Consider the following 25,965-nt stretch of genomic DNA (forward strand, 5'->3'; position numbering starts at 1 on the left):
TGGTTGAAATGAAGTTCTTGATGTGTTAGAAGTCTAATAAGCAGGGCTGGAGAGAGGGCTCAGCAGGTAAGAGCACCGGCTGCTCTTCCAGAGGACCCAGGTTCAGTGTCCAGCACTGGTGGCTGCATGCAGGCAAAAATATTCATACATTGGATCCTGGGTGGTCACAGGAAACATTGTTTAATGAAAGTTGCTAGCCCAGATCACATTCTTGCTGAGTTGAAATTTGGTGCTGGTAGTTCATAGCATGTCCGTACACAGCAGGGAAAATACAGATGGTATTATCCGCCCGAGAAGATTGCTCAGACATGGGTTTAAGCCACTAGAAAGTCTTTAGTAGCTGGCTGGGGGTGACACTGAGTGTCCAGGCTCCCAGTGTCCCCGAGTCTTTCTCTGAGTGAACTTTTTTTTTATTGTTTTTTTTTTATTAGGTATTTTCCTCGTTTACATTTTCAATGCTATCCCAAAGGTCCCCCATACCCCCCCCCCCCGAGTGAACTTTTAAACACCAAAAACCATGTTCTGGGTTGACATACTTGAGTTAACAAGAACAGTTATCCAGAAGCAGACAGCAATGTTAGTACATTTAGACATTTCCCCAGAACTACAGACTTTGATGGATTAAGTCTTTGTTTTCATTTTGTCCGGGGGATACTGTCTTGGTGCTGAGTTTTACATCCTGAATGGCACTTCCATCATGGAGTCACTTGTGCTAAGGTCTCAGAGGCCTACTGAGTGGTTGTTATTGACTATCTTGTTAATAACAAGACTATTAACAGAGGTGGCTAAGAATTGACGGAGAAGTGTAAGGCCTTGAGAGACAAATCACGTGCTGGGGTCCTTGGTTAGTGTGATTACAGAGAGTTTGGTATGTCCTAACTAACTGCTTCTGACAGGTACCCAATGCAAAGGGCAGACAGAAAGCCTCTTATACCTTTTATGGCTTCTGAGCTGAGAGCTAGCTAGCCCTGGCTTCTCAGTATAGTAGTGGTGGTCTGGCAGTGCCCATTAAATATGCTAAGGATACTAGTGGAGATCCTGAGTCTGCTACTGCCCCCGGCCCCCTTCCCCTCCCCCCTCCTTTCTCAGGAAACACCTTCCTAGACACATCAACTGTTTAATAGCATCTTGCTTCATAACGAGTGGCTGTCTTCTTCTGGACCTACCTCCATCAGCTCTCATTGCTTCTAGGCCAATAATGAATGTAGATGAAAGGATTTTTCAGAGTAGAACGGGGCGTTTTGGAAGGAGATTGCTACACTAAAGAGTAGCAGGGCCGGGCGTGGTGGCGCACGCCTTTAATCCCAGCACTCGGGAGGCAGAGGCAGGTGGATCTCTGAGTTCGAGGCCAGCCTGGTCTACAAAGTGAGTTCCAGGACAGCCAGGGCTATACAGAGAAACCCTGTCTCGAAAAACCAAAAAAAAAAAAAAAAAAAAAGAGTAGCAGGGTTCTGCTCTCATTCTCCTCTCCTCCCCTCCCCATCACCTCTTCCCAGTACCCTTATGTGTTCTGTGGCTGGAGAGCGACCAAGCTGCTGCTGGATCGAGTGATGGGATCCCCGATACGTGTTGCACCGTTTTGCACCACTAGGGGATGCAAGCAGGCCTTGTCTGTGGTTTAGGCTGACAGTTCTAGGCGGCTGTCTAGAAAGACCGAGAAGATGGAGATTCTACGATCAGTTCCCCAAAAGGTCACTAGAGGGCAGCATCTGACAGGAGGTTGCATATTGGCAGGAAGGCTAGGTGACCCTGGCCCAGCCAGTCACGAAGACAGGGCAGGCAGGCTTCGTCTTACTCACCTGCCAAGAGTGAAGCATGAATCTGGCCAGAATTCTAACGAGGAGCAACCATCTTTCACAATTGTAGCTTGATTACTTTGCATTCTTTCTTTGAATTCATCTTCACAAGGATTGACAAACATTTTTTCTCCTGTCTTAAATGGTTATGTCTGCCACAACAGTAAATACTCAAAACCTGTTGCTTGGTTATCCTGCCACACTTTGCTCTTCTCTATGCTAGCGGGAGACTTTGTCTATATTATCTCACCTTAAATCATGCTCAGTGATGTCACTTTGCAGGGGTTGGTTTTGATTTTTTTGTCTATTGTATAACCTTGACTATCCTGGAACTCACTCTGTAGACTAAGCCTCTTTCGAGCTCCAAAAAAACCGACCCCTCCGCCCCTCCCCCAGCCCCGTGCCAAGATCAAAGATGTGCCCCGCTGCCCAGCTCACTTTGCATTTTTTATATCACAGAGATTAGCAAATTTGAGGCCGGAGAGATCGCTCAGTCAGCAAAAGCGCTATCTGTACAAGCACGAGGCTCTGATTTCAAATCCCTTGCACCCGAGTGAAAATCAGCCTGGTGGCAGCTCGCAATCCTCTCACTAGGGAGGCAGAGGCGTGGTGATGGGGGTTGGTGGGTGGGGCTTCCAGGCCAGTCAGGTTTGTTGGGTTAGCCAGCTCCTGTGGGCTTGGGGTGCGGGCTGAATAAAAAGGGACCGGCTACTAGGAGCACTCCCCACTCTCTGCTTCTCGATTGTGGGTGCAGTGTGACCAGCAACCTTGCCTTCCCAGCCATGGTAAAGTGAGTGTATCTTTCAAAGGGTGAGCCAAAAAAAGATACTTCTTTAAGTGTTTTGTTTTTTCTTTTCTTTTTCTTTCTTTTCTTTTTTGAGGTATTTTGTTTCAGTACTGAGAAAAGTGATGGCTACTTTGTGACATGTAACTTACTCACTTAAGGTTTAGTTCCTCAATTTGGATGCTTGGTTCCCAGTTGGTGGAGTGTTGTGAAGGACTAGGGGTGTGGCCTTGTTGGAGGAGGTGTGTCCCTAGGGTGGCTTTTAAGATTTTGAAAGTCCTTGCCAGACCCAGTCTGCCTCTGTCTGTCTGTCTGTCTGTCTTTCCTCTGCCTGTGGATCATGATTTAAAGCTCTCAGCTACTTTTCTAGCGCCATGCCTGTCTGTTTGGCATGCTTCCTCTTGGGATGGTAATGGACTAACCCTCTGAAACGGAAAGCAAGCACCCAGTAAGTTTGTTTTCTTTCTTTCTTTTTCTTTCCTTCTTTCTTTCTTTCTTTCTTTCTTTCTTTTATAAGGAGAGGAGACAGAGGGAGAGGGCTAGAGGAAGGGAGACACTGGGAGAGACTAACTTAAGTTGTAGAGGAATCAGTCTGTGTTCAGTGGAAGAGGCTGGCAGGTGCAGTGGCAGTGGCAGTGGCAGTGTGGGCAGACACCAGGGCACTTATTGGTAGTGAGGGGAAGGGATAGCCCAGAACACTGTGTGTGAGAGGCAGCTGTTTCCTCTCCCTCTCCCCCCTCCTCTCTCTCTCTCTCTCTCTCTCTCTCTCTCTTTCTCTCGCTCTCTCGCTCTCGCTCTAATAGTTATATTCTCTAAAATGGTTACATTATTAAATTAACCTCATGCAAGGCCATCATCACCTGCCTCCTGCTGTACCTTAACTGCTTTGTTTGCTTAAATAAGAATTAGGGAAACAGATTATTTAATTACTGGGAAACTTGGGTTGATGAGAAGGCTCAGTGGGTAAAGGCACATGTCACCAAGCTTGATCACGTGAGTTCCAGCTCTTGGACTCACATTCTTGGGTAAGAACCCACCATACAGTTTGTTATCTGGCCTTACACGTGTACCTTGACAACCACGTGCCAAATTCCTAAGAGATGGAACAAAGTTCTAAATAATGCTAAACATCTTTTGTTGTACAAAATAAAACAATTATTGAAGTTAGCTTGACATTTTAGTACTTTAAATAATAAATATAATTTTTCAGATTAACCACCTTAGGGACGCTTCAATGGCAGTAAATATATCCATATCTTTGTGTGACCATCCGTACCATCTGTCTTCAGAACTTCTTCACCTTGTAAAACTGAAACTCTGTATCCATTAAACAGAAACTTTTCATTTCTCCCTTTGGTCGGCACCCGACAGTAGTCCCAGGTTGCAGATGTTTGCCACACACACAGTACCCGACCACTTCCTTTTGTTAGAATAACCTTAACTCCCCACGTGTTTCTTCTAAATTTAGCGTTCACCTCCTTCTCTCTTTGTGCACCATGTGGGTACAAAGCCTGTGGAGAAAAAAAAGCTTGAAGCCCTAGTAAGAGATACACTCTTGGGCTGGCGAGATGGCTCAGCGGGTAAGAGCACTGACTGCTCCTCCAAAGGTTCTGAGTTCAAATCCCAGCAACCACATGGTGGCTCACAGTGTACTTACATATAAGTAAATCTTAAAAAAAAAAAAAAGAGATACACTCTTTTGTTTGTTTTATGTATTTAGGTAAATCTTTGTTTAACATATATTTTTGTTTTATGAGTGTGTATATTTTTGTCTGTGCACCATGTATGTGCCTAGAGCCAGAGTTACAAAAGCTTGTAATCTGCCATGTGGGTACTGAGAACTGAACCCAGGTCCTCTGTAAGAATGCTCAACAATCATAGCTGCTGAGCCATCTCTCCAGCCCCTTATTTGGTTTTTTGAAACAGGGTCTCTCTTGATGTAGCCCTGATTATACTAGAACTTGCTATGTAAACCAGGTCAGCCTTGAACTCACAGAGATCCGCCTGCTTCTGTCTCCTGAGTGCTGGGATTAAAGGCGTGTATCACTGTTCCTGGCTGAATGTAGGTTTTAAGTTTCACCAAACCTTGTTGCCACCAACCTTGAGAAATATGAATTGGACCCCACAGCACACTAGCAAAGATAGGAGAGATGGCTCAGTGGTCAAGAACACCAGGCTGCTCCTGCAGAGGATCACACGGTGGCTCACAGCTGTCTGTCACATTTCCAGGGCATCCGAGACCCCCTTCCAACTTTCTAAGTTCGAGGCCAGCCTGGTCTACAAAGTGAGTTCCAGGATAGCCAGGGCTACACAGAGAAACCCTGTCTCGAAAAAACAAAACAAACAAACAAACAAAAGTTAAAAAAAAAAAAAGATAAGAATTCAAAGATGTTTATTGGGGCTTAAGAGAAGGCTCCTTGGGTACAGGGCATATTGCCAAGCTCAATGACTTAAGTTTGATCCCCAGACCGCATGTGAGAACTGACTCCCACAAGCTGTCCTGTGACCCTCACATGTACACACATACACTCACTCACCCACTCACTCACTCACTAAATACATGCATGTATACTAACGATTTTTATTAGTTTCTTCTTTATCCTCTGGCCTTTATGCATACCATATACTGTTGTAACTCCCGAATTACTGATACTAGAGAGACTATACAATGTTGTACAGTTTGCCTCTGTGTTCCCTGCCAGAGGCTCCCATCCTCCGTCCCCCTCCCCTAGCATTAGAATGGCATTCAACTCTCCTGCTGTTAAGCAGCAAAACTGCCTGTCCTTGAGACCTTAGAGAAATAACAAGCTCAAGGGAGACCATGGAAAAAGTAAAAGGTAAACAGAGGTCGGGTCACAGACAGCTATGACTGGCCATAAAAGTAGTCCTTGAACAAACAGCCATTAACCCCCCCTCCCTCCTGCTTCATGGCGAACCGAGTTCAAACTTGGAAATAAAAGACTCTTTTGCGAGTTGCAGTGGACTTTGCAGTTTTTAGACTCATCTGGATTTCCTGGGGACCCAGGGCATAACAATACCACGCAAGAGCTTGAGTCTTTTGTGTGTGTGTGTGGTTTTTCAAGACAGGGTTTCTCTGTGTAGCCCTGGCTGTCTTGGAACTCACTCTGTAGACCAGGCTGGCCTCGAACTCCTCCGCCTGCCTGTGCCTCCCGAGTGCTGGGGTTAAAGATGTGCGCCACCGTGCCCAGCAAGAGCTTGAATCTTGTCATCTCTCTGCCAAGTTCACTTAGTCATTTCTACCACATCTGGGACTGCTTGCTAGGGTGGGGAATTCCACACTGGGGCTTGGTCAGAGCACTTGGCTTTCCCAGCCTCTTTAAAGGTCTTGACATAGTCTCGTCTCGTCTCGTCTCGTCTCTTCTCTTCTCTTCTCTTCTCTTCTCTTCTCTTCTCTTCTCTTTGTTTTTGTTGTTTTTTGTTTGTTTTGTTTTATTTATTTGTTTCTTTCTTAAAACATTTTTATTGATTCTCTGGGATTTTTACACCATGCACCCCTATCAGACTCACTTCCCAGTCCTTCCATGCTTCCCACCCATGTGACTCTCCAAAGGAAAGCAAAAATAAAGATAAAAAAGGTTCAATTTGTGTTATGTCTATGCTCATTGGAGCATAAGTTCTAAGTCTGCTCCTTAGAACTGAGTCCTTCCTGTCCCACGCCCCGCCAGAAGCCATCAACTGTGGTGAGCTGTACTTCAGCATCCCTCCCACACTTTTGAAGAGTTCTCTTTGGTCAGGTGGTGGTGGCGCACACCTTTAATCCCAGCACTTGGGAGGAAGAATTCTCTTTGGTGGCTTTCCGTCTGGGCTGTTTTATGGGGGGGCGGGGCGGGGGGGGAGGGAATGGGCTTGGAATAGGCATGGGTCTTCACAGAAGTCTTCGCGCCCCCTCCCCCTCAACTGTGCTTAGCATAGTTTCCTGATGTGTCAGTTTCTAACAAGCTGGCTGTGTGGGCCACTGTGATAAGCCTGATCCTCACCACAAAATTCTAGTTAGTCATCCCCCACCCACCTACCCCGCCCATGACTAAGAGATTCCAAGGTAGCAGCAAGATCTCCTGATGCTGTTCTCTGGGCTTGCAATGGCTTCTTCCTGTATCTCCTTGCCCACCCAGATAAGCCCATCCCTTGCGTCCTGTGGTGGTTTGAATGAGAATGGTCTCTATAGGCTCATGTATTTGAAGACTCTGTCTGAACTTGGTGGAACTGTTTGGGAAAGATTGGGAGGCGTGGCCTTGCTGGAGGCGGTGTATCACTGGGGTGGGGGGCAGACTTGGAGGTTTCAAAAGCTCACCCACTCCATTCCCAGGTAGCTCTCTTGGGTAACTATGGGGTCCAATTCATATTCACAAGGTTGGTGGCAACAAGGTTTGGTGAAACTTAAAACCTGCATTCAGCCAGGCATGGTGATTGATACTGTTCAGGCAGGAAGCCTGCCTGCCTGCATGATGGCTGTGGACTCTTAGCTCTCTGGAACCATGGGCCCCAAATTAAAAGCTTCCTTTGATAAGCTACCTTGGTCTTGGTGCTTTACCACAGAAACAGTCTGGTAACTACGCAGACCCCTGAGTGGTGTCTGCAAACAGAATAACACTAATTGCATATGCCTCTCCTAAGGAAATATATGTGCTGTGTTGGAGAGGTCTTTAAAGGACCCCTCATGGGGCTGGTCACTGTGGTGTACTTGAGAGGCTGAGGCAAGAGGATCAAGAGCTTAAGGCTGCTCTGGGCTGTACAATGAGTTTAAAGCTAGCCTAAGCTGCATGAGAGAGTATTTCAGAAGACCAAGAAAGAAACAAGAAAATAAAACAGTCCTCCCTTCCCCAGATCTAGAAGGGAACTGACTCCCCACGTACAATCCAATCATATTGTAAATGGTACCACAGGGCCAGCTTCCCCTTCTCTGTAACAACGCTCCTGCACCTCCACACTGTGTGCTTTCCTCAGCGCCTCCCTCCTTGCAGCACAAATACTGAGAGGTAAAATCCATCTCAGGGCTGGAGCGTTGGCTCAGCAGTTGAGAGCACTGGCTGCTCTTGCCGAGGACCTGGGTTTGACCCACAGCACCCACATGGCAGCTCCCTATACCTCTGGTCCCAGGGGATCCAATACTCTGTTTTGGCTGCCAGGGGCATTACAATGATATAGGGTATATATATATATATATATATATATATATATACACACACATTACCACAGGCAAAGCATCTAGACACACAAAAATAATACAATTACTAAAAGAAAAGCTGGCTTCTTCAAGAAAAAACGTCATAGGCAGAATTATGGTCCCCTAGGATGTCCATATTTGGATACAGACTGCGAGCGTGCTTGTCTTAGTTAGGACTACTATTGCTGTGACCATGACCAAAGCAGTTTGGCTTGGTTAGAGTTTATTTCACTCACACTTAAAAATAACAGATCATCATCAAGAGCACTGAGGGCAGGAACTCAAGCAGGACCGGAACCTGGAGGCGGGAGCTGATACAGAGGCATTCGAGGTGCTGCATACTGGCTTTTTCACCGTAGCTTGCTCAGCCTGCTTTCTTATGGAACCCAGGACTGGCCCAGGGATGGCCCCACCCACAATGGCCTGGGCCCTCCCCATCAATCAGTAATTAGTAAAATGTCTTTCAGGCTTGCTTGCAGCCTGATTGTACGGAGGCATTTTCTCAATTGAGGTCCCCTCCTGTCAGATGGCTCTAGCCTGTGTCAAGTTGACATAAAATTCCCCAGCACATGCCGGGCATGGTGGCGCACGCCTTTAATCCCAGCACTTGGGAGGCAGAGGCAGGCGGATTTCTGAGTTCGAGGCCAGCCTGGTCTACAGAGCGAGTTCCAGGACAGCCAGGACTACACAGAGAAACCCTGTCTCGAAAAAACAAAACAAAAAAAAATTCCCCAGCACAGTGTTACTTTATATGGGCACTGGGACTTGCAAGTGGGATGTAAAGTAGGGGAGGACATCTGGGACAGCTGAGAAGAACGGGTGACATAGAAGTGCTAGCATTACAGAAGAAGCAGGCTACCCAGTATTTGAGAGAGAAGAGGTTCGGATCAGAGAACATACTAAGCTGTTAGCTTTGGTGGTGGAGGACAGTGTCTCAAGCTAAGAACTTTCAGAGCCACCCAGACATGATGCCAATTCCATTCTGAAGCTGGAAACATGTAGCTGTCCAGAGGCCATGGACGGACTGGGGTTTCCCTGAGGGGGCCTGGAAATGAAAAGGACAGGGGGTTGGGGGAGGACAAGAGAAGGATGAAGACAAGACTCTGATCAAGGCTCCAAGTTCTTTTTTTTTTTAAGATTATTTGTTTTACGCATATGAGTACACTGTAGCTGTACAGATGGTCGTGAGCCATCCTGTGGTTACTGGGAATTGAACTCAGGACCTTGGGAAAAGCAGTCAGTGCTCTTAACAGCTGAGCCATCTCTCCAGCTCAAGGCTCCAAGTTTAATATTCAGGGAGAGTCCACAGACCCCTCCTTTGTTTCAGCTGGGTTATGTTGCAAAGCAAGCTCAACGGTCAGTCTGTTCTTCTAAGTTCCTGGAAGAAATTGCATGTGCGGGCTGGTGAGATGGCTCAGCGGATAAGAGCACCAACTGCTCTTCCAAAGGTCCTGAGTTTAAATCCCAGCAACCACATGGTGGCTCACAACCATCCGTAACGAGATCTGACACCCTCTTCTGGAGTGTCTGAAGACAGTTATGGCGTACTTAAATATAATAAATAAGTCTTTCTTGGTAATTTATCTCATGGTGCTGGCATCTCCAATATGCTGGGGTCTTCCCCTGCACCTAGGCTTCACCAGTAGCCTCTCATACGTTCTTTTCATGGTGCCAAGCCTCAAATCCTTTGCATGACCCCTTCAGTCCTGGCTATCGACTGCAACTGAGGCTGCACCATCACCTATGTCCTTCCATGGCCTCTCACAGTGCCAAGTCTCGGCTGTTCTTCATGATGCCTTCATTCCTTTAAAGCCAGTACCACCTGGGCTGACTCTTAACACATTACCAAATATAGCTGCAGCACAATGTACGACCTTGGCTCTCTTTGCAACACAGCTTCTTTGTGCTCCCAGAAAACACTTGTCAGATTTCACCTCAGTCTCTTTTTTTTTTTTTTTTTTTTTTCGAGACAAGGTTTCTCTGTGTAGCCCTGGCTGTCCTCGAACTCATTCTGTAGACCAGGCTGGCCTCGTACTCAGAAATCCGCCTGCCTCTGCCTCCCAAGTGCTGGGATTAAAGGTGTGCACCACCACGCCTGGCTGCTAGTCCTTCTTAATCACTACTAATTTCTTAGCTCCAGCTACCAGCATCAGTTGTCCCAGTGGTCTCTTCTATTTTTCCCTCTAAAGCCAGAGCCACATGGTGTTCTGCTGCTTTCTGGGGCTGGAACATCCTCTCCCCCCCTTATTCTATTACCAGCTTTCTATTTTCCAACTCCTGTTCTGCCTAAGCTTGGCTTCCCTGGAACTTGCTCTGTAGATTCACTTTGAACTCAGAGATCTTCATGGCTCTGTCTCCTGTAATGCTGGAATTAGAGGCATGTACCACCATGCCTGGATTTAAGCTTTTCTTCACCTAGAACCTGCTTTGTCCTAGGCTGGCCTTGAATTTAGAGATCTGTTTGTCTTTGTCTCCTGGGATTAAAGGTTTGTACCACCTTGCCTGGATCTAAATTAAGCTGGGTAGGATCTTGCCCCAAATCCCTTAATCTGTTATCTCCATTTCACTTCCTGGTGCCCCTTTAATACTTGAACTGTATATTTTGTGTTTTTCCTTTCTCAGCTTAACATGCTCGTTGCTCTTCATGAATCTTAACCAAAGTCTCTGCTGGGCTTTTTCGAGACTTCTTTGTCAGTGCTGTTAATCTGAGACTCTTCACCTTAGCCTCAGGCAGATTCTTCACCTCACCGAAATACTGCAAAAACAGTCTGTAGGCCACATACCGAGAAATTCTTCTCCACTGAAACTTCTTGGCCCAGGTCGTACAGTTCAAATCATATTTAGCAACAGAGTTTTCCAAATTCCTACCTTCCATGGCTTCCCAAATCCAAGCCCAGCTCGACCTTATCAGGCTTCCTCTCATGGTTCACTACCCCATACAGGTTAGCAGTAGCAGTTCAATCCACTCACAAACTCTTCACGGATACGCCAGCAGTCCAGCTCGGTAGAGTCAGGATATCAAACACAGATCAGCAGCAGTGGCACTACCTAGCAGACACAGCCAAGCCTCAGCCCAAGTCAGCAGAAAGGACCAGGGTCAACAGCAATGCCAGTGCTTAGTTGTGCCTCTCTTCAGCTAAGAGCAGCAAGCGGGGCTGGAGAGATGGCTCAGTGCTTAAGAGCACCGTTCTTCCGAAGGTCCTGAGTTCAAATCCCAGCAACCACATGGTGGCTCACAACCATCCGTAATGAGATCTGACTCCCTCTTCTGGAGTGTATGAGGACAGCGACAGTGTACTTATATATAGTAGATAAATAAATAAATCTTAAAAAAAAAAAAAAAAGAGCAGCAAGCCTTACACAATATAAGCAAGCGTAGCCCAGGCTCTTCACTGAAACCTGTGTCCTCTGAGGATCATGGCCAGGTCTGCCTTGAGCTGTAAACTATTTACATTGTCCCTGGGTCCTGTCCTAGAGCCTCTCTTCTTCAGGAACAGATGGAGCAGGCCAGTTCTTTCTTCTGACCTGTAGGGTGGGAACAACCAGTATGAAGTTAACTGTGAGATATCCGAGAGCAAAACGTGTGTATATGCACATACATGCTATGTACAGAAATGCACATATTCATGGAAAAGGCCATAATTCTCATATAGACCCCTATAGTCACATAGCCATATACCACACACACACACACACACACACACACACACACACACACACACACAGAGTTTCTGTTACATGCTGTCTCAGATTCACTGGTGCACTTGGGAGCCTGGCTAATTTCCACTTAATCTCCTGTAAGAATTTCAGGCATTGAGGGAGGCGAGCCTTGAGACATTTTATTCCCTGAGAAGCAGGCTCACTTTGAAGGTGCTTTGGTGTTGGGAGCCGCGCCCACATTCGCCGTTACAAGATGGCGCTGACAGCTGTGTTCTAAGTGGTAAACAAATAATCTGCGCATGTGCCGAGGGTGGTTCTTCACTCCATGTGCTCTGCCTTCCCCGTGACGTCAACTCGGCCGATGGGCTGCAGCCAATCAGGGAGTGACACGTCCTAGGCGAGGGATAACTCTCCTAAAATAGGGACGGGGTTTCGTTTTCTCTCTCTCTTGCTTCTTGCACTCTGGCTCCTGAAGATGTAAGCAATAAAGTTTTGCCGCAGAAGATTCTGGTCTGTGGTGTTCTTCCTGGCCGGGCGTGAGAACGCGTCTAATAACAATTGGTGCCGAATTCCGGGACGAGAAAAAACTCGGGACTGGCGCAAGGAAGATCCCTCATTCCAGAACCAGAACTGCGGGTCGCGGTAATAAAGGTTCCCGTAAAGCAGACTGTTAAGAAGGATTCAACTGTATGAATTCAGAACTTTTCAGCTGGGGAACGAGAGTACCAGTGAGTACAGCTTTACGAGGTAAGTCTGATCTTGAACTTTCTAAGGAAATTCAAGACAGTCTATCAGAAGTAAAGTGGAATATGTTTGGCCTTGAATTTTTTCTGGTGTTAGGAGCCCTTCTGTTCCTTTTCACATGTTATCAAGTGATTAAGATAGGGCTGATTCTAGAGGAAATTCAGGACAATCTATCAGAAGTAAAGCGGGGAGAGAGAGTAGGAGCAAAGAGAAAATATGGTACACAAAATAAGTATACAGGCCTTTCCAAGGGTCTTGAACCTGAGGAAAAGTTAAGGTTAGGTAGGAATACCTGGAGAGAGATTAGAAGAAAAAGAGGAAAAAGGGAAAAGAAGAAAGATCAATTAGCGGAGGTCTCTAGGAAAAGGAGCCTGTGCTCATCGCTGGATGGGCTCGGGGAGCCAGCTCTTAGTAGCTCTGAAGCAGATGAAGAATTCTCCTCTGAAGAAACAGACTGGGAGGAAGAAGCAGCTCATTATGAGAAAAAAGGGTACCAGCCAGGTAAAGTGCTAGCTAATCAGTTAAGGAAGCCAAAAGCGGCTGGCGAAGGCCAGTTTGCTGATTGGCCTCAGGGCAGTCGGCTTCAAGGTCCGCCCTATGCGGAGCCCCCGCCCTGCGTAGTGCGTCAGCAATGCGCAGAGAGGCAATGCGCAGAGAGATGCGCAGAGAGGCAGTGCGCAGAGAGGCAGTGCGCAGACTCATTCATTCCCAGAGAGGAACAAAGGAAAATACAACAGGCATTTCCAGTCTTTGAAGGAGCCGAGGGTGGGCGTGTCCACGCTCCGGTAGAATACTTACAAATTAAAGAACTCGCCGAGTCGGTCCGTAAATATGGAACCAATGCTAATTTTACCTTGGTGCAGTTAGAGAGGCTCGCCGGCATGGCACTAACTCCTGCTGACTGGCAAACGGTTGTAAAAGCCGCTCTCCCTAGTATGGGCAAATATATGGAATGGAGAGCTCTTTGGCATGAAGCTGCACAAGCGCAGGCCCGAGCAAACGCAGCTGCTTTGACTCCAGAGCAGAGAGATTGGACTTTTGACTTGTTAACGGGTCAGGGAGCTTATTCTGCTGATCAAACAAACTACCATTGGGGAGCTTATGCCCAAGTTTCCTCCACGGCTATTAGGGCCTGGAAGGCGCTCTCTCGAGCAGGTGAAACCACTGGGCAGTTAACAAAGATAATCCAGGGACCTCAGGAATCCTTCTCAGATTTTGTGGCCAGAATGACAGAGGCAGCAGAGCGTATTTTTGGAGAGTCAGAGCAAGCTGCGCCTCTGATAGAACAGCTAATCTATGAGCAAGCCACAAAGGAGTGCCGAGCGGCCATAGCCCCAAGAAAGAACAAAGGCTTACAAGACTGGCTCAGGGTCTGTCGAGAGCTTGGGGGACCTCTCAGCAATGCAGGTTTAGCGGCTGCCATCCTTCAATCCCAGAACCGCTCCATGGGCAGAAATGATCAGAGGACATGTTTTAATTGCGGAAAGCCTGGGCATTTTAAGAAAGATTGCAGAGCTCCAGATAAACAGGGGGGGACTCTCACTCTTTGCTCTAAGTGTGGCAAGGGTTATCATAGAGCTGACCAGTGTCGCTCTGTGAGGGATATAAAGGGCAGAGTCCTTCCCCCACCTGATAGTCAATCAGCTTATGTGCCAAAAAACGGGTCATCGGGCCCTCGGTCCCAGGGCCCTCAAAGATATGGGAACCGGTTTGTCAGGACCCAGGAAACAGTCAGAGAGGCGACCCAGGAAGACCCACAAGGGTGGACCTGCGTGCCGCCTCCGACTTCCTATTAATGCCTCAAATGAGTATTCAGCCGGTGCCGGTGGAGCCTATACCATCCTTGCCCCCGGGAACCATGGGCCTTATTCTCGGCCGGGGTTCACTCACCTTGCAGGGCTTAGTAGTCCACCCTGGAGTTATGGATTGTCAACATTCCCCTGAAATACAGGTCCTGTGCTCAAGCCCTAAAGGCGTTTTTTCTATTAGTAAAGGAGATAGGATAGCTCAGCTGCTGCTCCTCCCTGATAATACCAGGGAGAAATTTGCAGGACCTGAGATAAAGAAAATGGGCTCCTCAGGAAATGATTCTGCCTATTTGGTTGTATCTTTAAATGATAGACCTAAGCTCCGCCTTAAGATCAACGGAAAAGAGTTTGAAGGCATCCTTGATACCGGAGCAGATAAAAGTATAATCTCTACACATTGGTGGCCCAAAGCATGGCCCACCACAGAGTCATCTCATTCATTACAGGGCCTAGGATATCAATCATGTCCCACTATAAGCTCCGTTGCCTTGACGTGGGAATCCTCTGAAGGACAGCAAGGGAAATTCATACCTTATGTGCTCCCACTCCCGGTTAACCTCTGGGGAAGGGATATTATGCAGCATTTGGGCCTTATTTTGTCCAATGAAAACGCCCCATCGGGAGGGTATTCAGCTAAAGCAAAAAATATCATGGCAAAGATGGGTTATAAAGAAGGAAAAGGGTTAGGACATCAAGAACAGGGAAGGATAGAGCCCATCTCACCTAATGGAAACCAAGACAGACAGGGTCTGGGTTTTCCATAGCGGCCATTGGGGCAGCACGACCCATACCATGGAAAACAGGGGACCCAGTGTGGGTTCCTCAATGGCACCTATCCTCTGAAAAACTAGAAGCTGTGATTCAACTGGTAGAGGAACAATTAAAATTAGGCCATATTGAACCCTCTACCTCACCTTGGAATACTCCAATTTTTGTAATTAAGAAAAAGTCAGGAAAGTGGAGACTGCTCCATGACCTCAGAGCCATTAATGAGCAAATGAACTTATTTGGCCCAGTACAGAGGGGTCTCCCTGTACTTTCCGCCTTACCACGTGGCTGGAATTTAATTATTATAGATATTAAAAATTGTTTCTTTTCTATACCTTTGTGTCCAAGAGATAGGCCCAGATTTGCCTTTACCATCCCCTCTATTAATCACATGGAACCTGATAAGAGGTATCAATGGAAGGTCTTACCACAGGGAATGTCCAATAGTCCTACAATGTGCCAACTTTATGTGCAAGAAGCTCTTTTGCCAGTGAGGGAACAATTCCCCTCTTTAATTTTGCTCCTTTACATGGATGACATCCTCCTGTGCCATAAAGACCTTACCATGCTACAAAAGGCATATCCTTTTCTACTTAAAACTTTAAGTCAGTGGGGTTTACAGATAGCCACAGAAAAGGTCCAAATTTCTGATACAGGACAATTCTTGGGCTCTGTGGTGTCCCCAGATAAGATTGTGCCCCAAAAGGTAGAGATAAGAAGAGATCACCTCCATACCTTAAATGATTTTCAAAAGCTGTTGGGAGATATTAATTGGCTCAGACCTTTTTTAAAGATTCCTTCCGCTGAGTTAAGGCCTTTGTTTGGTATTTTAGAAGGAGATCCTCATATCTCCTCCCCTAGGACTCTTACTCTAGCTGCTAACCAGGCCTTACAAAAAGTGGAAAAAGCCTTACAGAATGCACAATTACAACGTATTGAGGATTCGCAGCCTTTCAGTTTGTGTGTCTTTAAGACAGCACAATTGCCAACTGCAGTTTTGTGGCAGAATGGGCCATTGTTGTGGATCCATCCAAACGTATCCCCAGCTAAAATAATAGATTGGTATCCTGATGCAATTGCACAGCTTGCCCTTAAAGGCCTAAAAGCAGCAATCACCCACTTTGGGCAAAGTCCATATCTTTTAATTGTACCTTATACCGCTGCACAGGTTCAAACCTTGGCAGCCACATCTAATGATTGGGCAGTTTTAGTTACCTCCTTTTCAGGAAAAATAGATAACCATTATCCAAAACATCCAATCTTACAGTTTGCCCAAAATCAATCTGTTGTGTTTCCACAAATAACAGTAAGAAACCCACTTAAAAATGGGATTGTGGTATATACTGATGGATCAAAAACTGGCATAGGTGCCTATGTGGCTAATGGTAAAGTGGTATCCAAACAATATAATGAAAATTCACCTCAAGTGGTAGAATGTTTAGTGGTCTTAGAAGTTTTAAAAACCTTTTTAGAACCCCTTAATATTGTGTCAGATTCCTGTTATGTGGTTAATGCAGTAAATCTTTTAGAAGTGGCTGGAGTGATTAAGCCTTCCAGTAGAGTTGCCAATATTTTTCAGCAGATACAATTAGTTTTGTTATCTAGAAGATTTCCTGTTTATATTACTCATGTTAGAGCCCATTCAGGCCTACCTGGCCCCATGGCTCTGGGAAATGATTTGGCAGATAAGGCCACTAAAGTGGTGGCTGCTGCCCTATCATCCCCGGTAGAGGCTGCAAGAAATTTTCATAACAATTTTCATGTGACGGCTGAAACATTACGCAGTCGTTTCTCCTTGACAAGAAAAGAAGCCCGTGACATTGTTACTCAATGTCAAAGCTGCTGTGAGTTCTTGCCAGTTCCTCATGTGGGAATTAACCCACGCGGTATTCGACCTCTACAGGTCTGGCAAATGGATGTTACACATGTTTCTTCCTTTGGAAAACTTCAATATCTCCATGTGTCCATTGACACATGTTCTGGCATCATGTTTGCCTCTCCGTTAACCGGAGAAAAAGCCTCACATGTGATTCAACATTGTCTTGAGGCATGGAGTGCTTGGGGGAAACCCAGACTCCTTAAGACTGATAATGGACCAGCTTATACGTCTCAAAAATTTCAGCAGTTCTGCCGTCAGATGGACGTAACCCACCTGACTGGACTTCCATACAACCCTCAAGGACAGGGTATTGTTGAGCGTGCGCATCGCACCCTCAAAACCTATCTTATAAAACAGAAGAGGGGAATTGAAGAGATTTTACCCCAAGCACCAAGAGTGTCGGTGTCTTTGGCACTCTTTACACTCAATTTTTTAAATATTGATGCTCATGGCCATACTGCGGCTGAACGTCATTGTACAGAGCCAGATAGGCCCAATGAGATGGTTAAATGGAAAAATGTCCTTGATAATAAATGGTATGGCCCGGATCCTATTTTGATAAGATCCAGGGGAGCTATCTGTGTTTTCCCACAGAATGAAGACAACCCATTTTGGATACCAAAAAGACTCACCCGAAAAATCCAGACTGACCAAGGGAATACTGATGTCCCTCGTCTTGGTGATGTCCAGGGCGTCAATAATAAAGAGAGAGCAGCGTTGGGGGATAATGTCGACATTTCCACTCCCAATGACGGTGATGTATAATGCTCAAGTATTCTCTTGCTTTTTTACCACTAACTAGGAACTGGGTTTAGCCTTAATTCAGACAGCCTTGGCTCTGTCTGGACAGGTCCAGACGACTGACACCATTAACACTTTGTCAGCCTCAGTGACTACAGTCATAGATGAACAGGCCTCAGCTAATGTCAAGATACAGAGAGGTCTCATGCTGGTTAATCAACTCATAGATCTTGTCCAGATACAACTAGATGTATTATGACAAATAACTCAGCTGGGATGTGAACAAAAGTTTCCGGGATTGTGTGTTATTTCCATTCAGTATGTTAAATTTACTAGGGCAGCTAATTTGTCAAAAAGTCTTTTTCAGTATATGTTACAGAATTGGATGGCTGAATTTGAACAGATCCTTCGGGAATTGAGACTTCAGGTCAACTCCACGCGCTTGGACCTGTCGCTGACCAAAGGATTACCCAATTGGATCTCCTCAGCATTTTCCTTCTTTAAAAAATGGGTGGGATTAATATTATTTGGAGATACACTTTGCTGTGGATTAGTGTTGCTTCTTTGATTGGTCTGTAAGCTTAAGGCCCAAACTAGGAGAGACAAGGTGGTTATTGCCCAGGCGCTTGCAGGACTAGAACATGGAGCTTCCCCTGATATATCTATGCTTAGGCAATAGGTCGCTGGCCACTCAGCTCTTATATCCCATGAGGCTAGTCTCATTGCACGGGATAGAGTGAGTGTGCTTCAGCAGCCCGAGAGAGTTGCACGGCTAAGCACTGCAATGGAAAGGCTCTGCGGCATATATGAGCCTATTCTAGGGAGACATGTCATCTTTCATGAAGGTTCAGTGTCCTAGTTCCCTTCCCCCAGGCAAAACGACACGGGAGCAGGTCAGGGTTGCTCTGGGTAAAAGCCTGTGAGCCTAAGAGCTAATCCTGTACATGGCTCCTTTACCTACACACTGGGGATTTGACCTCTATCTCCACTCTCATTAATATGGGTGGCCTATTTGCTCTTATTAAAAGGAAAGGGGGAGATGTTGGGAGCCGCGCCCACATTCGCCGTTACAAGATGGCGCTGACAGCTGTGTTCTAAGTGGTAAACAAATAATCTGCGCATGTGCCGAGGGTGGTTCTTCACTCCATGTGCTCTGCCTTCCCCGTGACGTCAACTCGGCCGATGGGCTGCAGCCAATCAGGGAGTGACACGTCCTAGGCGAGGGATAACTCTCCTAAAATAGGGACGGGGTTTCGTTTTCTCTCTCTCTTGCTTCTTGCACTCTGGCTCCTGAAGATGTAAGCAATAAAGTTTTGCCGCAGAAGATTCTGGTCTGTGGTGTTCTTCCTGGCCGGGCGTGAGAACGCGTCTAATAAGACTTTGGGACTTTTTGGGTCTCACAGGTGATGCTCCTGGAACTGCATTCAGACATGGGGGCATCCATGCTCAGGGAGAGATCCTGGAGGCTGGAAGCAGCCATACCAGCATACCATACCTTGGCCTCTGGGTGCCTGGGATGGCCTCGGTGGTGTAATAGTCTCTAGCTCCTCTCACCTGCAGTTTCTCAGCCTACCAGCCCTCCAGCCTTTGCTATACCACAGAAAGTCACCATATTGGCCCTATGACAAGAGTTTACAACTTGACTTTTGACCCTCCTTCCAACACAGGGCACCCAGACCTCCTTTTTCCTACCTGAGTTTTGTAGCGGGTAAGTCCAAACACAAGTACTATGCCAAATAAAGGAAACGCAAGGACACTCAGCAAGGTTGCTTGAGGACTACAGCTTCCCCTAGCATATACTCCTGTCGTGGGCGTGGTGAGCTGAAGAGGCTCTGGGAAGGGAAAAGAAAGATGGAGGGCCCTGGCTCTGGGAACATTCTCCAGAAGGGCTTCTGCACCCCTTGGCAATAGGCTCTGTGCCCCTATTCTCCTTACCCCATTTCAGAACAAGGGGCTGCGTTAGTGCCTCATGTTGCACATGACATGTGTATCTCTGCTCCTCTCCAGAAGGCACCACCACAGCTGCCCACTTCTGGAATGTCCCATCCCCTGAAGGCCTCGTCTCCACAAGCTCCGTGTCCTGGGTCAGCTCCTCTCCATTCAACTGCCAGGTCAGGGTGATGTCAGCAGGGTAGAAGCCCAGGGCCCAGCACCTCAGGGTGACGTTTTCTTTAGGTTTGAACTGATGAGTCACTGTTGTCTTTGGAGGGTCTGCCGTAGACAGACAGACAGACAGACTCAGGTGTCTCCAGTGGAAAAGGCAGAAGTAGGAGACACACCCAAGTACCCTTGGGACACATTTAGAGAGTAGAGACCTCAGAGGTGGTAGGTGACCACGGTCTAGGAGACTCAAAAGAGTTCACATCTGCTTGTGGGAAACTACCCCCAGCACACTGAACCCACCCAGATAGCCTACATTCCTGTGCCGGAGTGGCTGCCGCAACTCCCTACCAACTACAGAGTGAGCTTTTACCCTGCTGACCCCAGGGAGGAGGGCTGGGCTTGGAGGGGGTCATTACCAGTTCGGGTAAAGTTCTTTCCTCCCATGGTTAAGTATCTCTGCAGCCATAGGATGCACTCCTTCTCCAAGTAGGTCTTCTCTTTCTCCAGCCAGTACTCATTGTTTTCCCACTTGCGCTTGGTGTAGCCAGCAATGAAGGTGGCTGCTATATATTGCATAGAGCCCAAGTCCAAGGTCAGGTAATCACTGCCATCGTAGCCATACTGCCAATGCCCTGTGGTCCTGTTGTACCGCATCTCACAGCCGTATGTGAACTGGAGGGTGTGAGGGCCTAGAAGCCCCGGGGACAGGCATGTCAGTGACCCCACAGATGTATTTCCCAGGCCTCTCCATCATGGTCCCTGCTGCCCTAGCACTGCTCCCCGATTCCTTGGGTTCTCCTTAGAGGACGGCTGTTCACACTCTAGATAACCTAGGCTGGCTTTCCACTGATACCTTGGAAGTGCTGTGAGCTCTGACAGGGAGCTAGAACTCGGGCTTTGCTGTGTCACAGGCTCTTCACCCTCTGTGGCTCTGTTCCTCTTGCACACAAGTCACAAGCCCAGAGCATGACCACAGGACTCCTGTGCAAGCAGTCCCTGGAGTCCAGGAGTAACCTCCCAGGAGCAGAGCACAGCGCAGGAGCATGGTGGCAAAGGACACACCATGCTCAGTATTTCTCCTCGAGGTTCTAGAGAACGCAAGCCCTGATTTGTCAGGTGTAGTGGTGCACGCTTGCAATCCCGTAACTGGGGAGATGCAGGCAGAAGGTCATGCTCAATTACACAGTGAATTAGGGGCCATCTTGGGCTCCTTGAGTCCCTGTCTTGAAACAAACAAAATAAAACAAAACAAAAAAACCCAAACTGAACCAGACCAACCACTAACCACCAAGAGAATAGGCTTTATGCTGAAGAATTCTGTAACAATTTCAAAGTCCAGTGTAACTGACTGCCTGGCCGGCTTAGGTCCTTCCCTGCCCCACGGGCTTCAGGTCCAAGCTCTTTAACTATTACTTGCTACATCTAACGGGGCTGTATGTGTCTCTTCTTCCACACTGTGGGTTTCGGAAGGTGTGACCACTTACATGGCCACTCTTGTGGAATCTCTGGTTGTTTTAGGATCAGCAGCCTCATCCACACTGGCCTAATGGCCTGTCTCAGACTTGTTTCAGTTGTGCTGAGTAGTGGGAAATATTTGCTAAAAAAACTTTTGTCTAAAATCTGTTTTCTAAGCTCATTCTGCTGAGTCCTACCATGCACGTGGCTGTACCGTGACTGCTGGTCGTGTGAAAAATCTCTCTCTTCCTCACCCTCTCTCTGAGACATATTAATCAAGATACTATGCTTTAGCTCAGGCTGGTCTGGAATTCACTATGTGTAGCCCTAACTGGCCTTGACTTTGAGGCAACCCTCCTGCCTCAGCCTTCCCAGTGCTGGGAGGAATTACAGTGTGAATCACTGTGCCTGTCTTCTGTATTCCTCATAGATGCATATCAGTTTCATCTCAGTTTTGAAACTTGCTGACATTGGGTGTCTCCTGCGTGCTTCAGTCAGGGAAGGTAAATGTTTGTGCGTCTCATTTGGGTTTCAAAGAGGCGCTGGCCTCAGGGTCACAAGGGTCTTCAGACATTAGAGTGCCTTCCCATAGAAGTTGTAAGCACTTTGAAGGCAAAGGGTTACTTATGATGCAGCCTCTGAAAAAATGCACACTGTGTGTACATCTGCGACTCATTTGACAGGTAAATGTCAAATAGACTCTGAGCTCTGGGAGCAGATGTGGCCAGCCTGTTCTCAAGGGACAGTCTGCTGTCAGGGCACTGAGGGACTAGGTGAGGCAGCTAAGTTGTTTCCTGCCTCCAATCCCTGGCACATACCTGCTTGCTGGCGGAAGCCATCTGCTCTCTGACTCTGGGTACCAGAGCTGTTGTAGTATTGCCGAATGTTTCTCAGGCTCAACTGGAAAATCTTCATCCGATTGGTGAAAACCTCAGTCTCATGAGTGAAGTACTGTGCATTTTCCCTCAGCCAGTCAGCACAAGGCTCTGCCTTCATGCTCCTGCTGTCGTAGTGGATGAAGGGCTGGTTATCTAAGAAGCCACTGGCGAAAAATGAAGGAACTCCCGGGCCCGGCTCAGTCACAGCTGAGTAACAGTAATGCAGAGAGTGCGACCCTGAGGTTAGAATAGGATTTAGTGTGAGGTACCGAGTGAGGGCCCAGCTCTAGAAGAGACAGGGCACACAAACATAAATGAGAACACTTCATAACAACCCACCAGCCAAGAGAATCGGATTCCATACTGCTCACTGGGATAATTCAGAGAACCAACAAAGTGTGAGTGTAAGGGGCTGGAGGGATGGCTCAGTGGTTAAGAGCATTGGTCACTCTTATAGAGGACCTGAGTTCAATTCCCAGCATCCACGTGTCCTCTCCCAACCATCTGTACCTCCAGCTCCAGGGGATCTGATGCCTTTTGGCCCCTCAAGGGCACTGTCTGTGTGTCGCGCATAGATGAAGCTGCAGTAACTTGCTCTCCCGTATCAGAGTTTTGATTTTGTTTTTGGTTAATTAAAGAAGTTAGGATACAAAGTAATGGGTTTCATCTTATCATATTTGTATATGTGCATTATGCTTGCTACAGGGTTATTTTGTATTCTAAGTGCTGGGGGTGCAGGGAGCTGAACCACTTTTGCTGTCTCTGCCATTAGACTCTGCTACCATTTGGACCACCTCTGCAGCCTCTGCCATTAGACTCTGCTACCATTTGGACCCCCTCTGCAGCCTCTGCCATTAGACTCTGCTACCATTTGGACCCCCTCTGCAGCCTCTGTCATTAGACTTTGATACCAGAAAACTATCTCAGTGGCCTCTGCCATTAGACTTTCTACCATGTGCTCTTCCTCTCACTGCTCTGTCCCATACTCCTCACCCTCCTCCAGCTGCTTCCATTTCTTTCCTAGTTAAACCCGGCTCTGCTGCTTCTGTTTTATCACATGTTCTGTATCATCACCTGCCTCCTCTAAGATCTCTTCCATGTTTCCATTTTGTTTTGCAGTCCTCCCATATATTTAAAAGCACATATACACATGCGTGTATAATTTTATGGTTTTTAAAAAAGATTTATTTATTTATTATATGTAAGTACACTGTAGCTGTCTTCAGACACTCCAGACTAGGGCATCCGATCTCATTACAGATGGTTGTAAGCCACCATGTGGTTGCTGGGATTTGAACTCAGGACCTTCGGAAGAGCAGTTAGTGCTCTTAACTGCTGAGCCATCTCTCCAGCACCCCCGCTTTTAAAAAATATGTTTGTTTTTTAATCTTTATTTTTGAGACAGGGTCTCATGTAGCTGAGGCTGGCCTTGAACTTCTGATCTTTCTGCCTGCACCTCCCAATGCTGGGATCACAGGTGTGCACCATTATACTCAGCACATACAAAATAATAATAATTGTAAACTGGAGTTCCAGAGACAAGATGTATATTTGTCTTTCTGAGGTTTGCTTCTTTCAGTTTTATCCATCTCTCCCAATATCATAATTTAATTTTGCTTAAAAAGGGCATAGAATTTCATTTTATAGCCAAATAAGATTTCATTGTATTGTATCAAATTCTAGTGTGTATTGAACTGCATTTTGTTGTTGTTGTTTTGTTTTGTGGGGAGCCTTGGCTGTCCTGGAACTCACTCTGTAGATCAGGCTGTCCTTTACTCAGAGAGATCCGCCTGCCTTCCAAGTCCTCAGCCTCTGCCTCCTGGCTTTTGTCTTTATCAGTGGATACACAGTGGATACACACCCAGGCAGGATTTCCAGGTTGCCCTGGGTGGTCCCTGTTTAGGAGGACGAGGAAGCCACTCACATCCTGAAATATCTACAGTAGTTATTTTTCTGGGGTTGGGTGGAGGGTTGCCTAGAACTCAGTAATCTTCCTACTCAGTCTTCCAAATGATTACAGGATCATGGGTGTGAGATGCCATATCCAGCTCCATTTCAACTGAATATTGTGTTCTAGTCAAATTGACACACGAAATCAACCATTATAACCAGCTAGCAGAAATACATAATTATACATGTATGTGTGAGGCAGGAGGATCATGAATTTGAGGGTCACATAAATAGAATCCTATAATACAATAATTATTATTAATGATGATGATAATGATAATGACTGTAGAGAGATCATCTTGTGTATTGTGGATGCCTTACCTGTCAATTTAAAAGCCTACAGCTTAAGCAGGAAATAGAGGTGGGACATTGGGAGGAGAAAGAATTCTGGGAGAGGAGGAGTCCGGGAGAGAGAGGAGCCTGGAAAAAGGTGAGGAGACAGACACATGGACACGTGGTACCTGAGCACAAGTAATCAGCCACGTGGCAAAATGCAGCTTAAAATAAATGGGTATTTTTTAGTTATAATCTAGTCAGAGTAGAGCCTAGCTATATGGCCAAGGTATTTGTAAATATAATTTGAGCCTGAATCTTATGTCCAGGAGCATGGGGCTGGCAGAAAGAACCAGGACTTTAACAAATGATGATGCCAGGGAGACAGACTGCTCAGCTAGTAAAGGCACCTGCTGCCACCCATATGGTGGAAGGAGACCTGATCCAAATTAGGTTGTCCTCTGACCTCCACATCTGGGCTATACTATGGGTTGCAGGCTACACATGAGCACACACAAACATGCATATGGATAAATTTACACAACAGTGTGCACAGTGTATACTTTATAAGTAAACATGTAGTTCGCAGAAGTAGGGAAGGCAGCCCAGCTGTTAAGAGCACTTACTGTTCTTCCAGAAGACTGTGGTATAGTTCTGAGCACCAGCTGGAGGGAGCTTCATGCCCTCTTCTGACCTCTGGCATGTTATGCACACATACAAGCAAATACTCAAAACCACATTAGAATGTAAGGAAAGGGCTGGTTTGGCGGTGCATGCCTTTAGTCCCAACTCCTTTGAGTTCAAGGCCAGCCTGGTCTACATAGCAAGTTTGAAGACAGAGCTACTAACTGAAACCTAGTCTTCTGCAAAATGGCCCAAGGTTCGAGGTTGGAGGTTTTCCGGTCTTAAATTTACCCAGCACACAACCCTACTTACGGGCTCCGCCGTCCTGGGGGTGACTCAGAAGCCAGAAGATAAGAGCCCACATGGTGTCAGGATCAAGCTTTAAGCTTCCACTGTCCTGAGAAACTAGACTTTAGAGAAGTCGCGACTGCCTGCGGAAACCAATAGGGTGGGGGTGGGGGTGGGGTGAAGCCTGTTAACAGATAAGGCTGGTTCAGTTTCAAGCTTTAGGGGTTCCTGCAGAGCTTCCCACTAGGATGAAGGCTTTCTTTTCTGGATATGGGTCTGCTGGCTTGCAGGCTAGTGCCCCTAGGGGGAGTGAGCCCTCTGTATGACATTTCTGACTCTTTTCCAGGAGTTTCAGCTTGTTTACTTTGGGCTTTGGGGCAGTTAACAGTGTTAGACTTCAGCGCCCCGCCCCACTGTCAGTCTGTCAGACTTCAGCGCTTTCCTGCGGGGTGGGGGTGGGGAAGTGATGAAGCTGGGAAGTCGAAACCGAAACTGTAGCACTTTTCTACTGCTGGGTAGTTAGCTAACTTGTATCTTTGTGGAACTGCAGTCATTTCAGTGTAATTACCTAAAGCATCAAGAGCCTTCCAGACAAGGCATCCACTGTTCTAGTGTAGTGTGCCTGTTGCTTTCTGTTTCCTTCTCATTAGGTAGTTTCTGTTATTTTCTTTTAGAAAAAAAGATTCATCTTATTTTTAACTGGTGTGTGTGTGTGTGTGTGTGTGTGTGTGTGTGTGTGTGTCTTAGTCTTAGGGTTTCCATTTCTGTGAAGAGACACCAAGGCAACTCTTACAAAGGATAACATTTAACTGGGGCTGGCTTACAGGTTCATAGGTTCAGTCCATTATTATCAAGGCAGGAAGCATGGCAGCATGAAAGCAGGCATGGTGCTGGAGATAGAGCTGAGAGCTCTATATCTTGTGATGGGCACCAGAATACTGTCTTCCAGGCAGCCAGGGGAAGGGTCTCAAAGCCCACCCTCACAGTGACACACTTCCTTCAACAAGGCTACACCACCTAATAGTTCCA

The 25,965-nt window shown here is 46.8% G+C and overlaps 1 protein-coding gene and 1 long non-coding RNA gene across 6 annotated transcripts in view; one reads left to right on the forward strand and one right to left on the reverse strand.

Annotated features, from left to right (window-relative positions):
* A930015D03Rik (RIKEN cDNA A930015D03 gene) overlaps positions 1 to 25,965 on the forward strand; it is a 43,671-nt gene that overhangs the window by 996 nt on the left and 16,710 nt on the right. The gene's annotated exons all lie outside the window — the stretch shown is intronic.
* H2-T24 (histocompatibility 2, T region locus 24) lies at positions 7,972 to 25,301 on the reverse strand. 5 transcript variants are annotated; one of them, XM_011246306.3, is made up of 7 exons: positions 24,961 to 25,300; positions 21,742 to 22,038; positions 19,885 to 20,157; positions 19,301 to 19,576; positions 19,058 to 19,197; positions 11,126 to 11,290; positions 7,972 to 8,810 (listed from the first exon to the last, which is right to left on the reverse strand). In XM_011246306.3, the coding sequence occupies exons 1-6, from the start codon at positions 25,010 to 25,012 to the stop codon at positions 11,237 to 11,239; spliced, it is 1,092 nt and encodes a 363-aa protein (XP_011244608.1). In that variant the 5' UTR covers positions 25,013 to 25,300; the 3' UTR covers positions 7,972 to 8,810; positions 11,126 to 11,236. The 5 variants fall into 5 exon arrangements, with proteins under 5 accessions (XP_011244608.1, XP_011244609.1, XP_011244610.1 ...); XM_011246307.3 differs by lacking the exon at positions 19,058 to 19,197 and having other exon boundaries at positions 24,961 to 25,301; NM_008207.3 differs by lacking the exon at positions 7,972 to 8,810 and having other exon boundaries at positions 10,196 to 11,290; positions 24,961 to 25,061.

The sequence above is a fragment of the Mus musculus genome, chromosome 17, assembly GCF_000001635.26.
Source record: "Mus musculus strain C57BL/6J chromosome 17, GRCm38.p6 C57BL/6J".
NCBI lineage: Eukaryota > Metazoa > Chordata > Mammalia > Rodentia > Muridae > Mus > Mus musculus.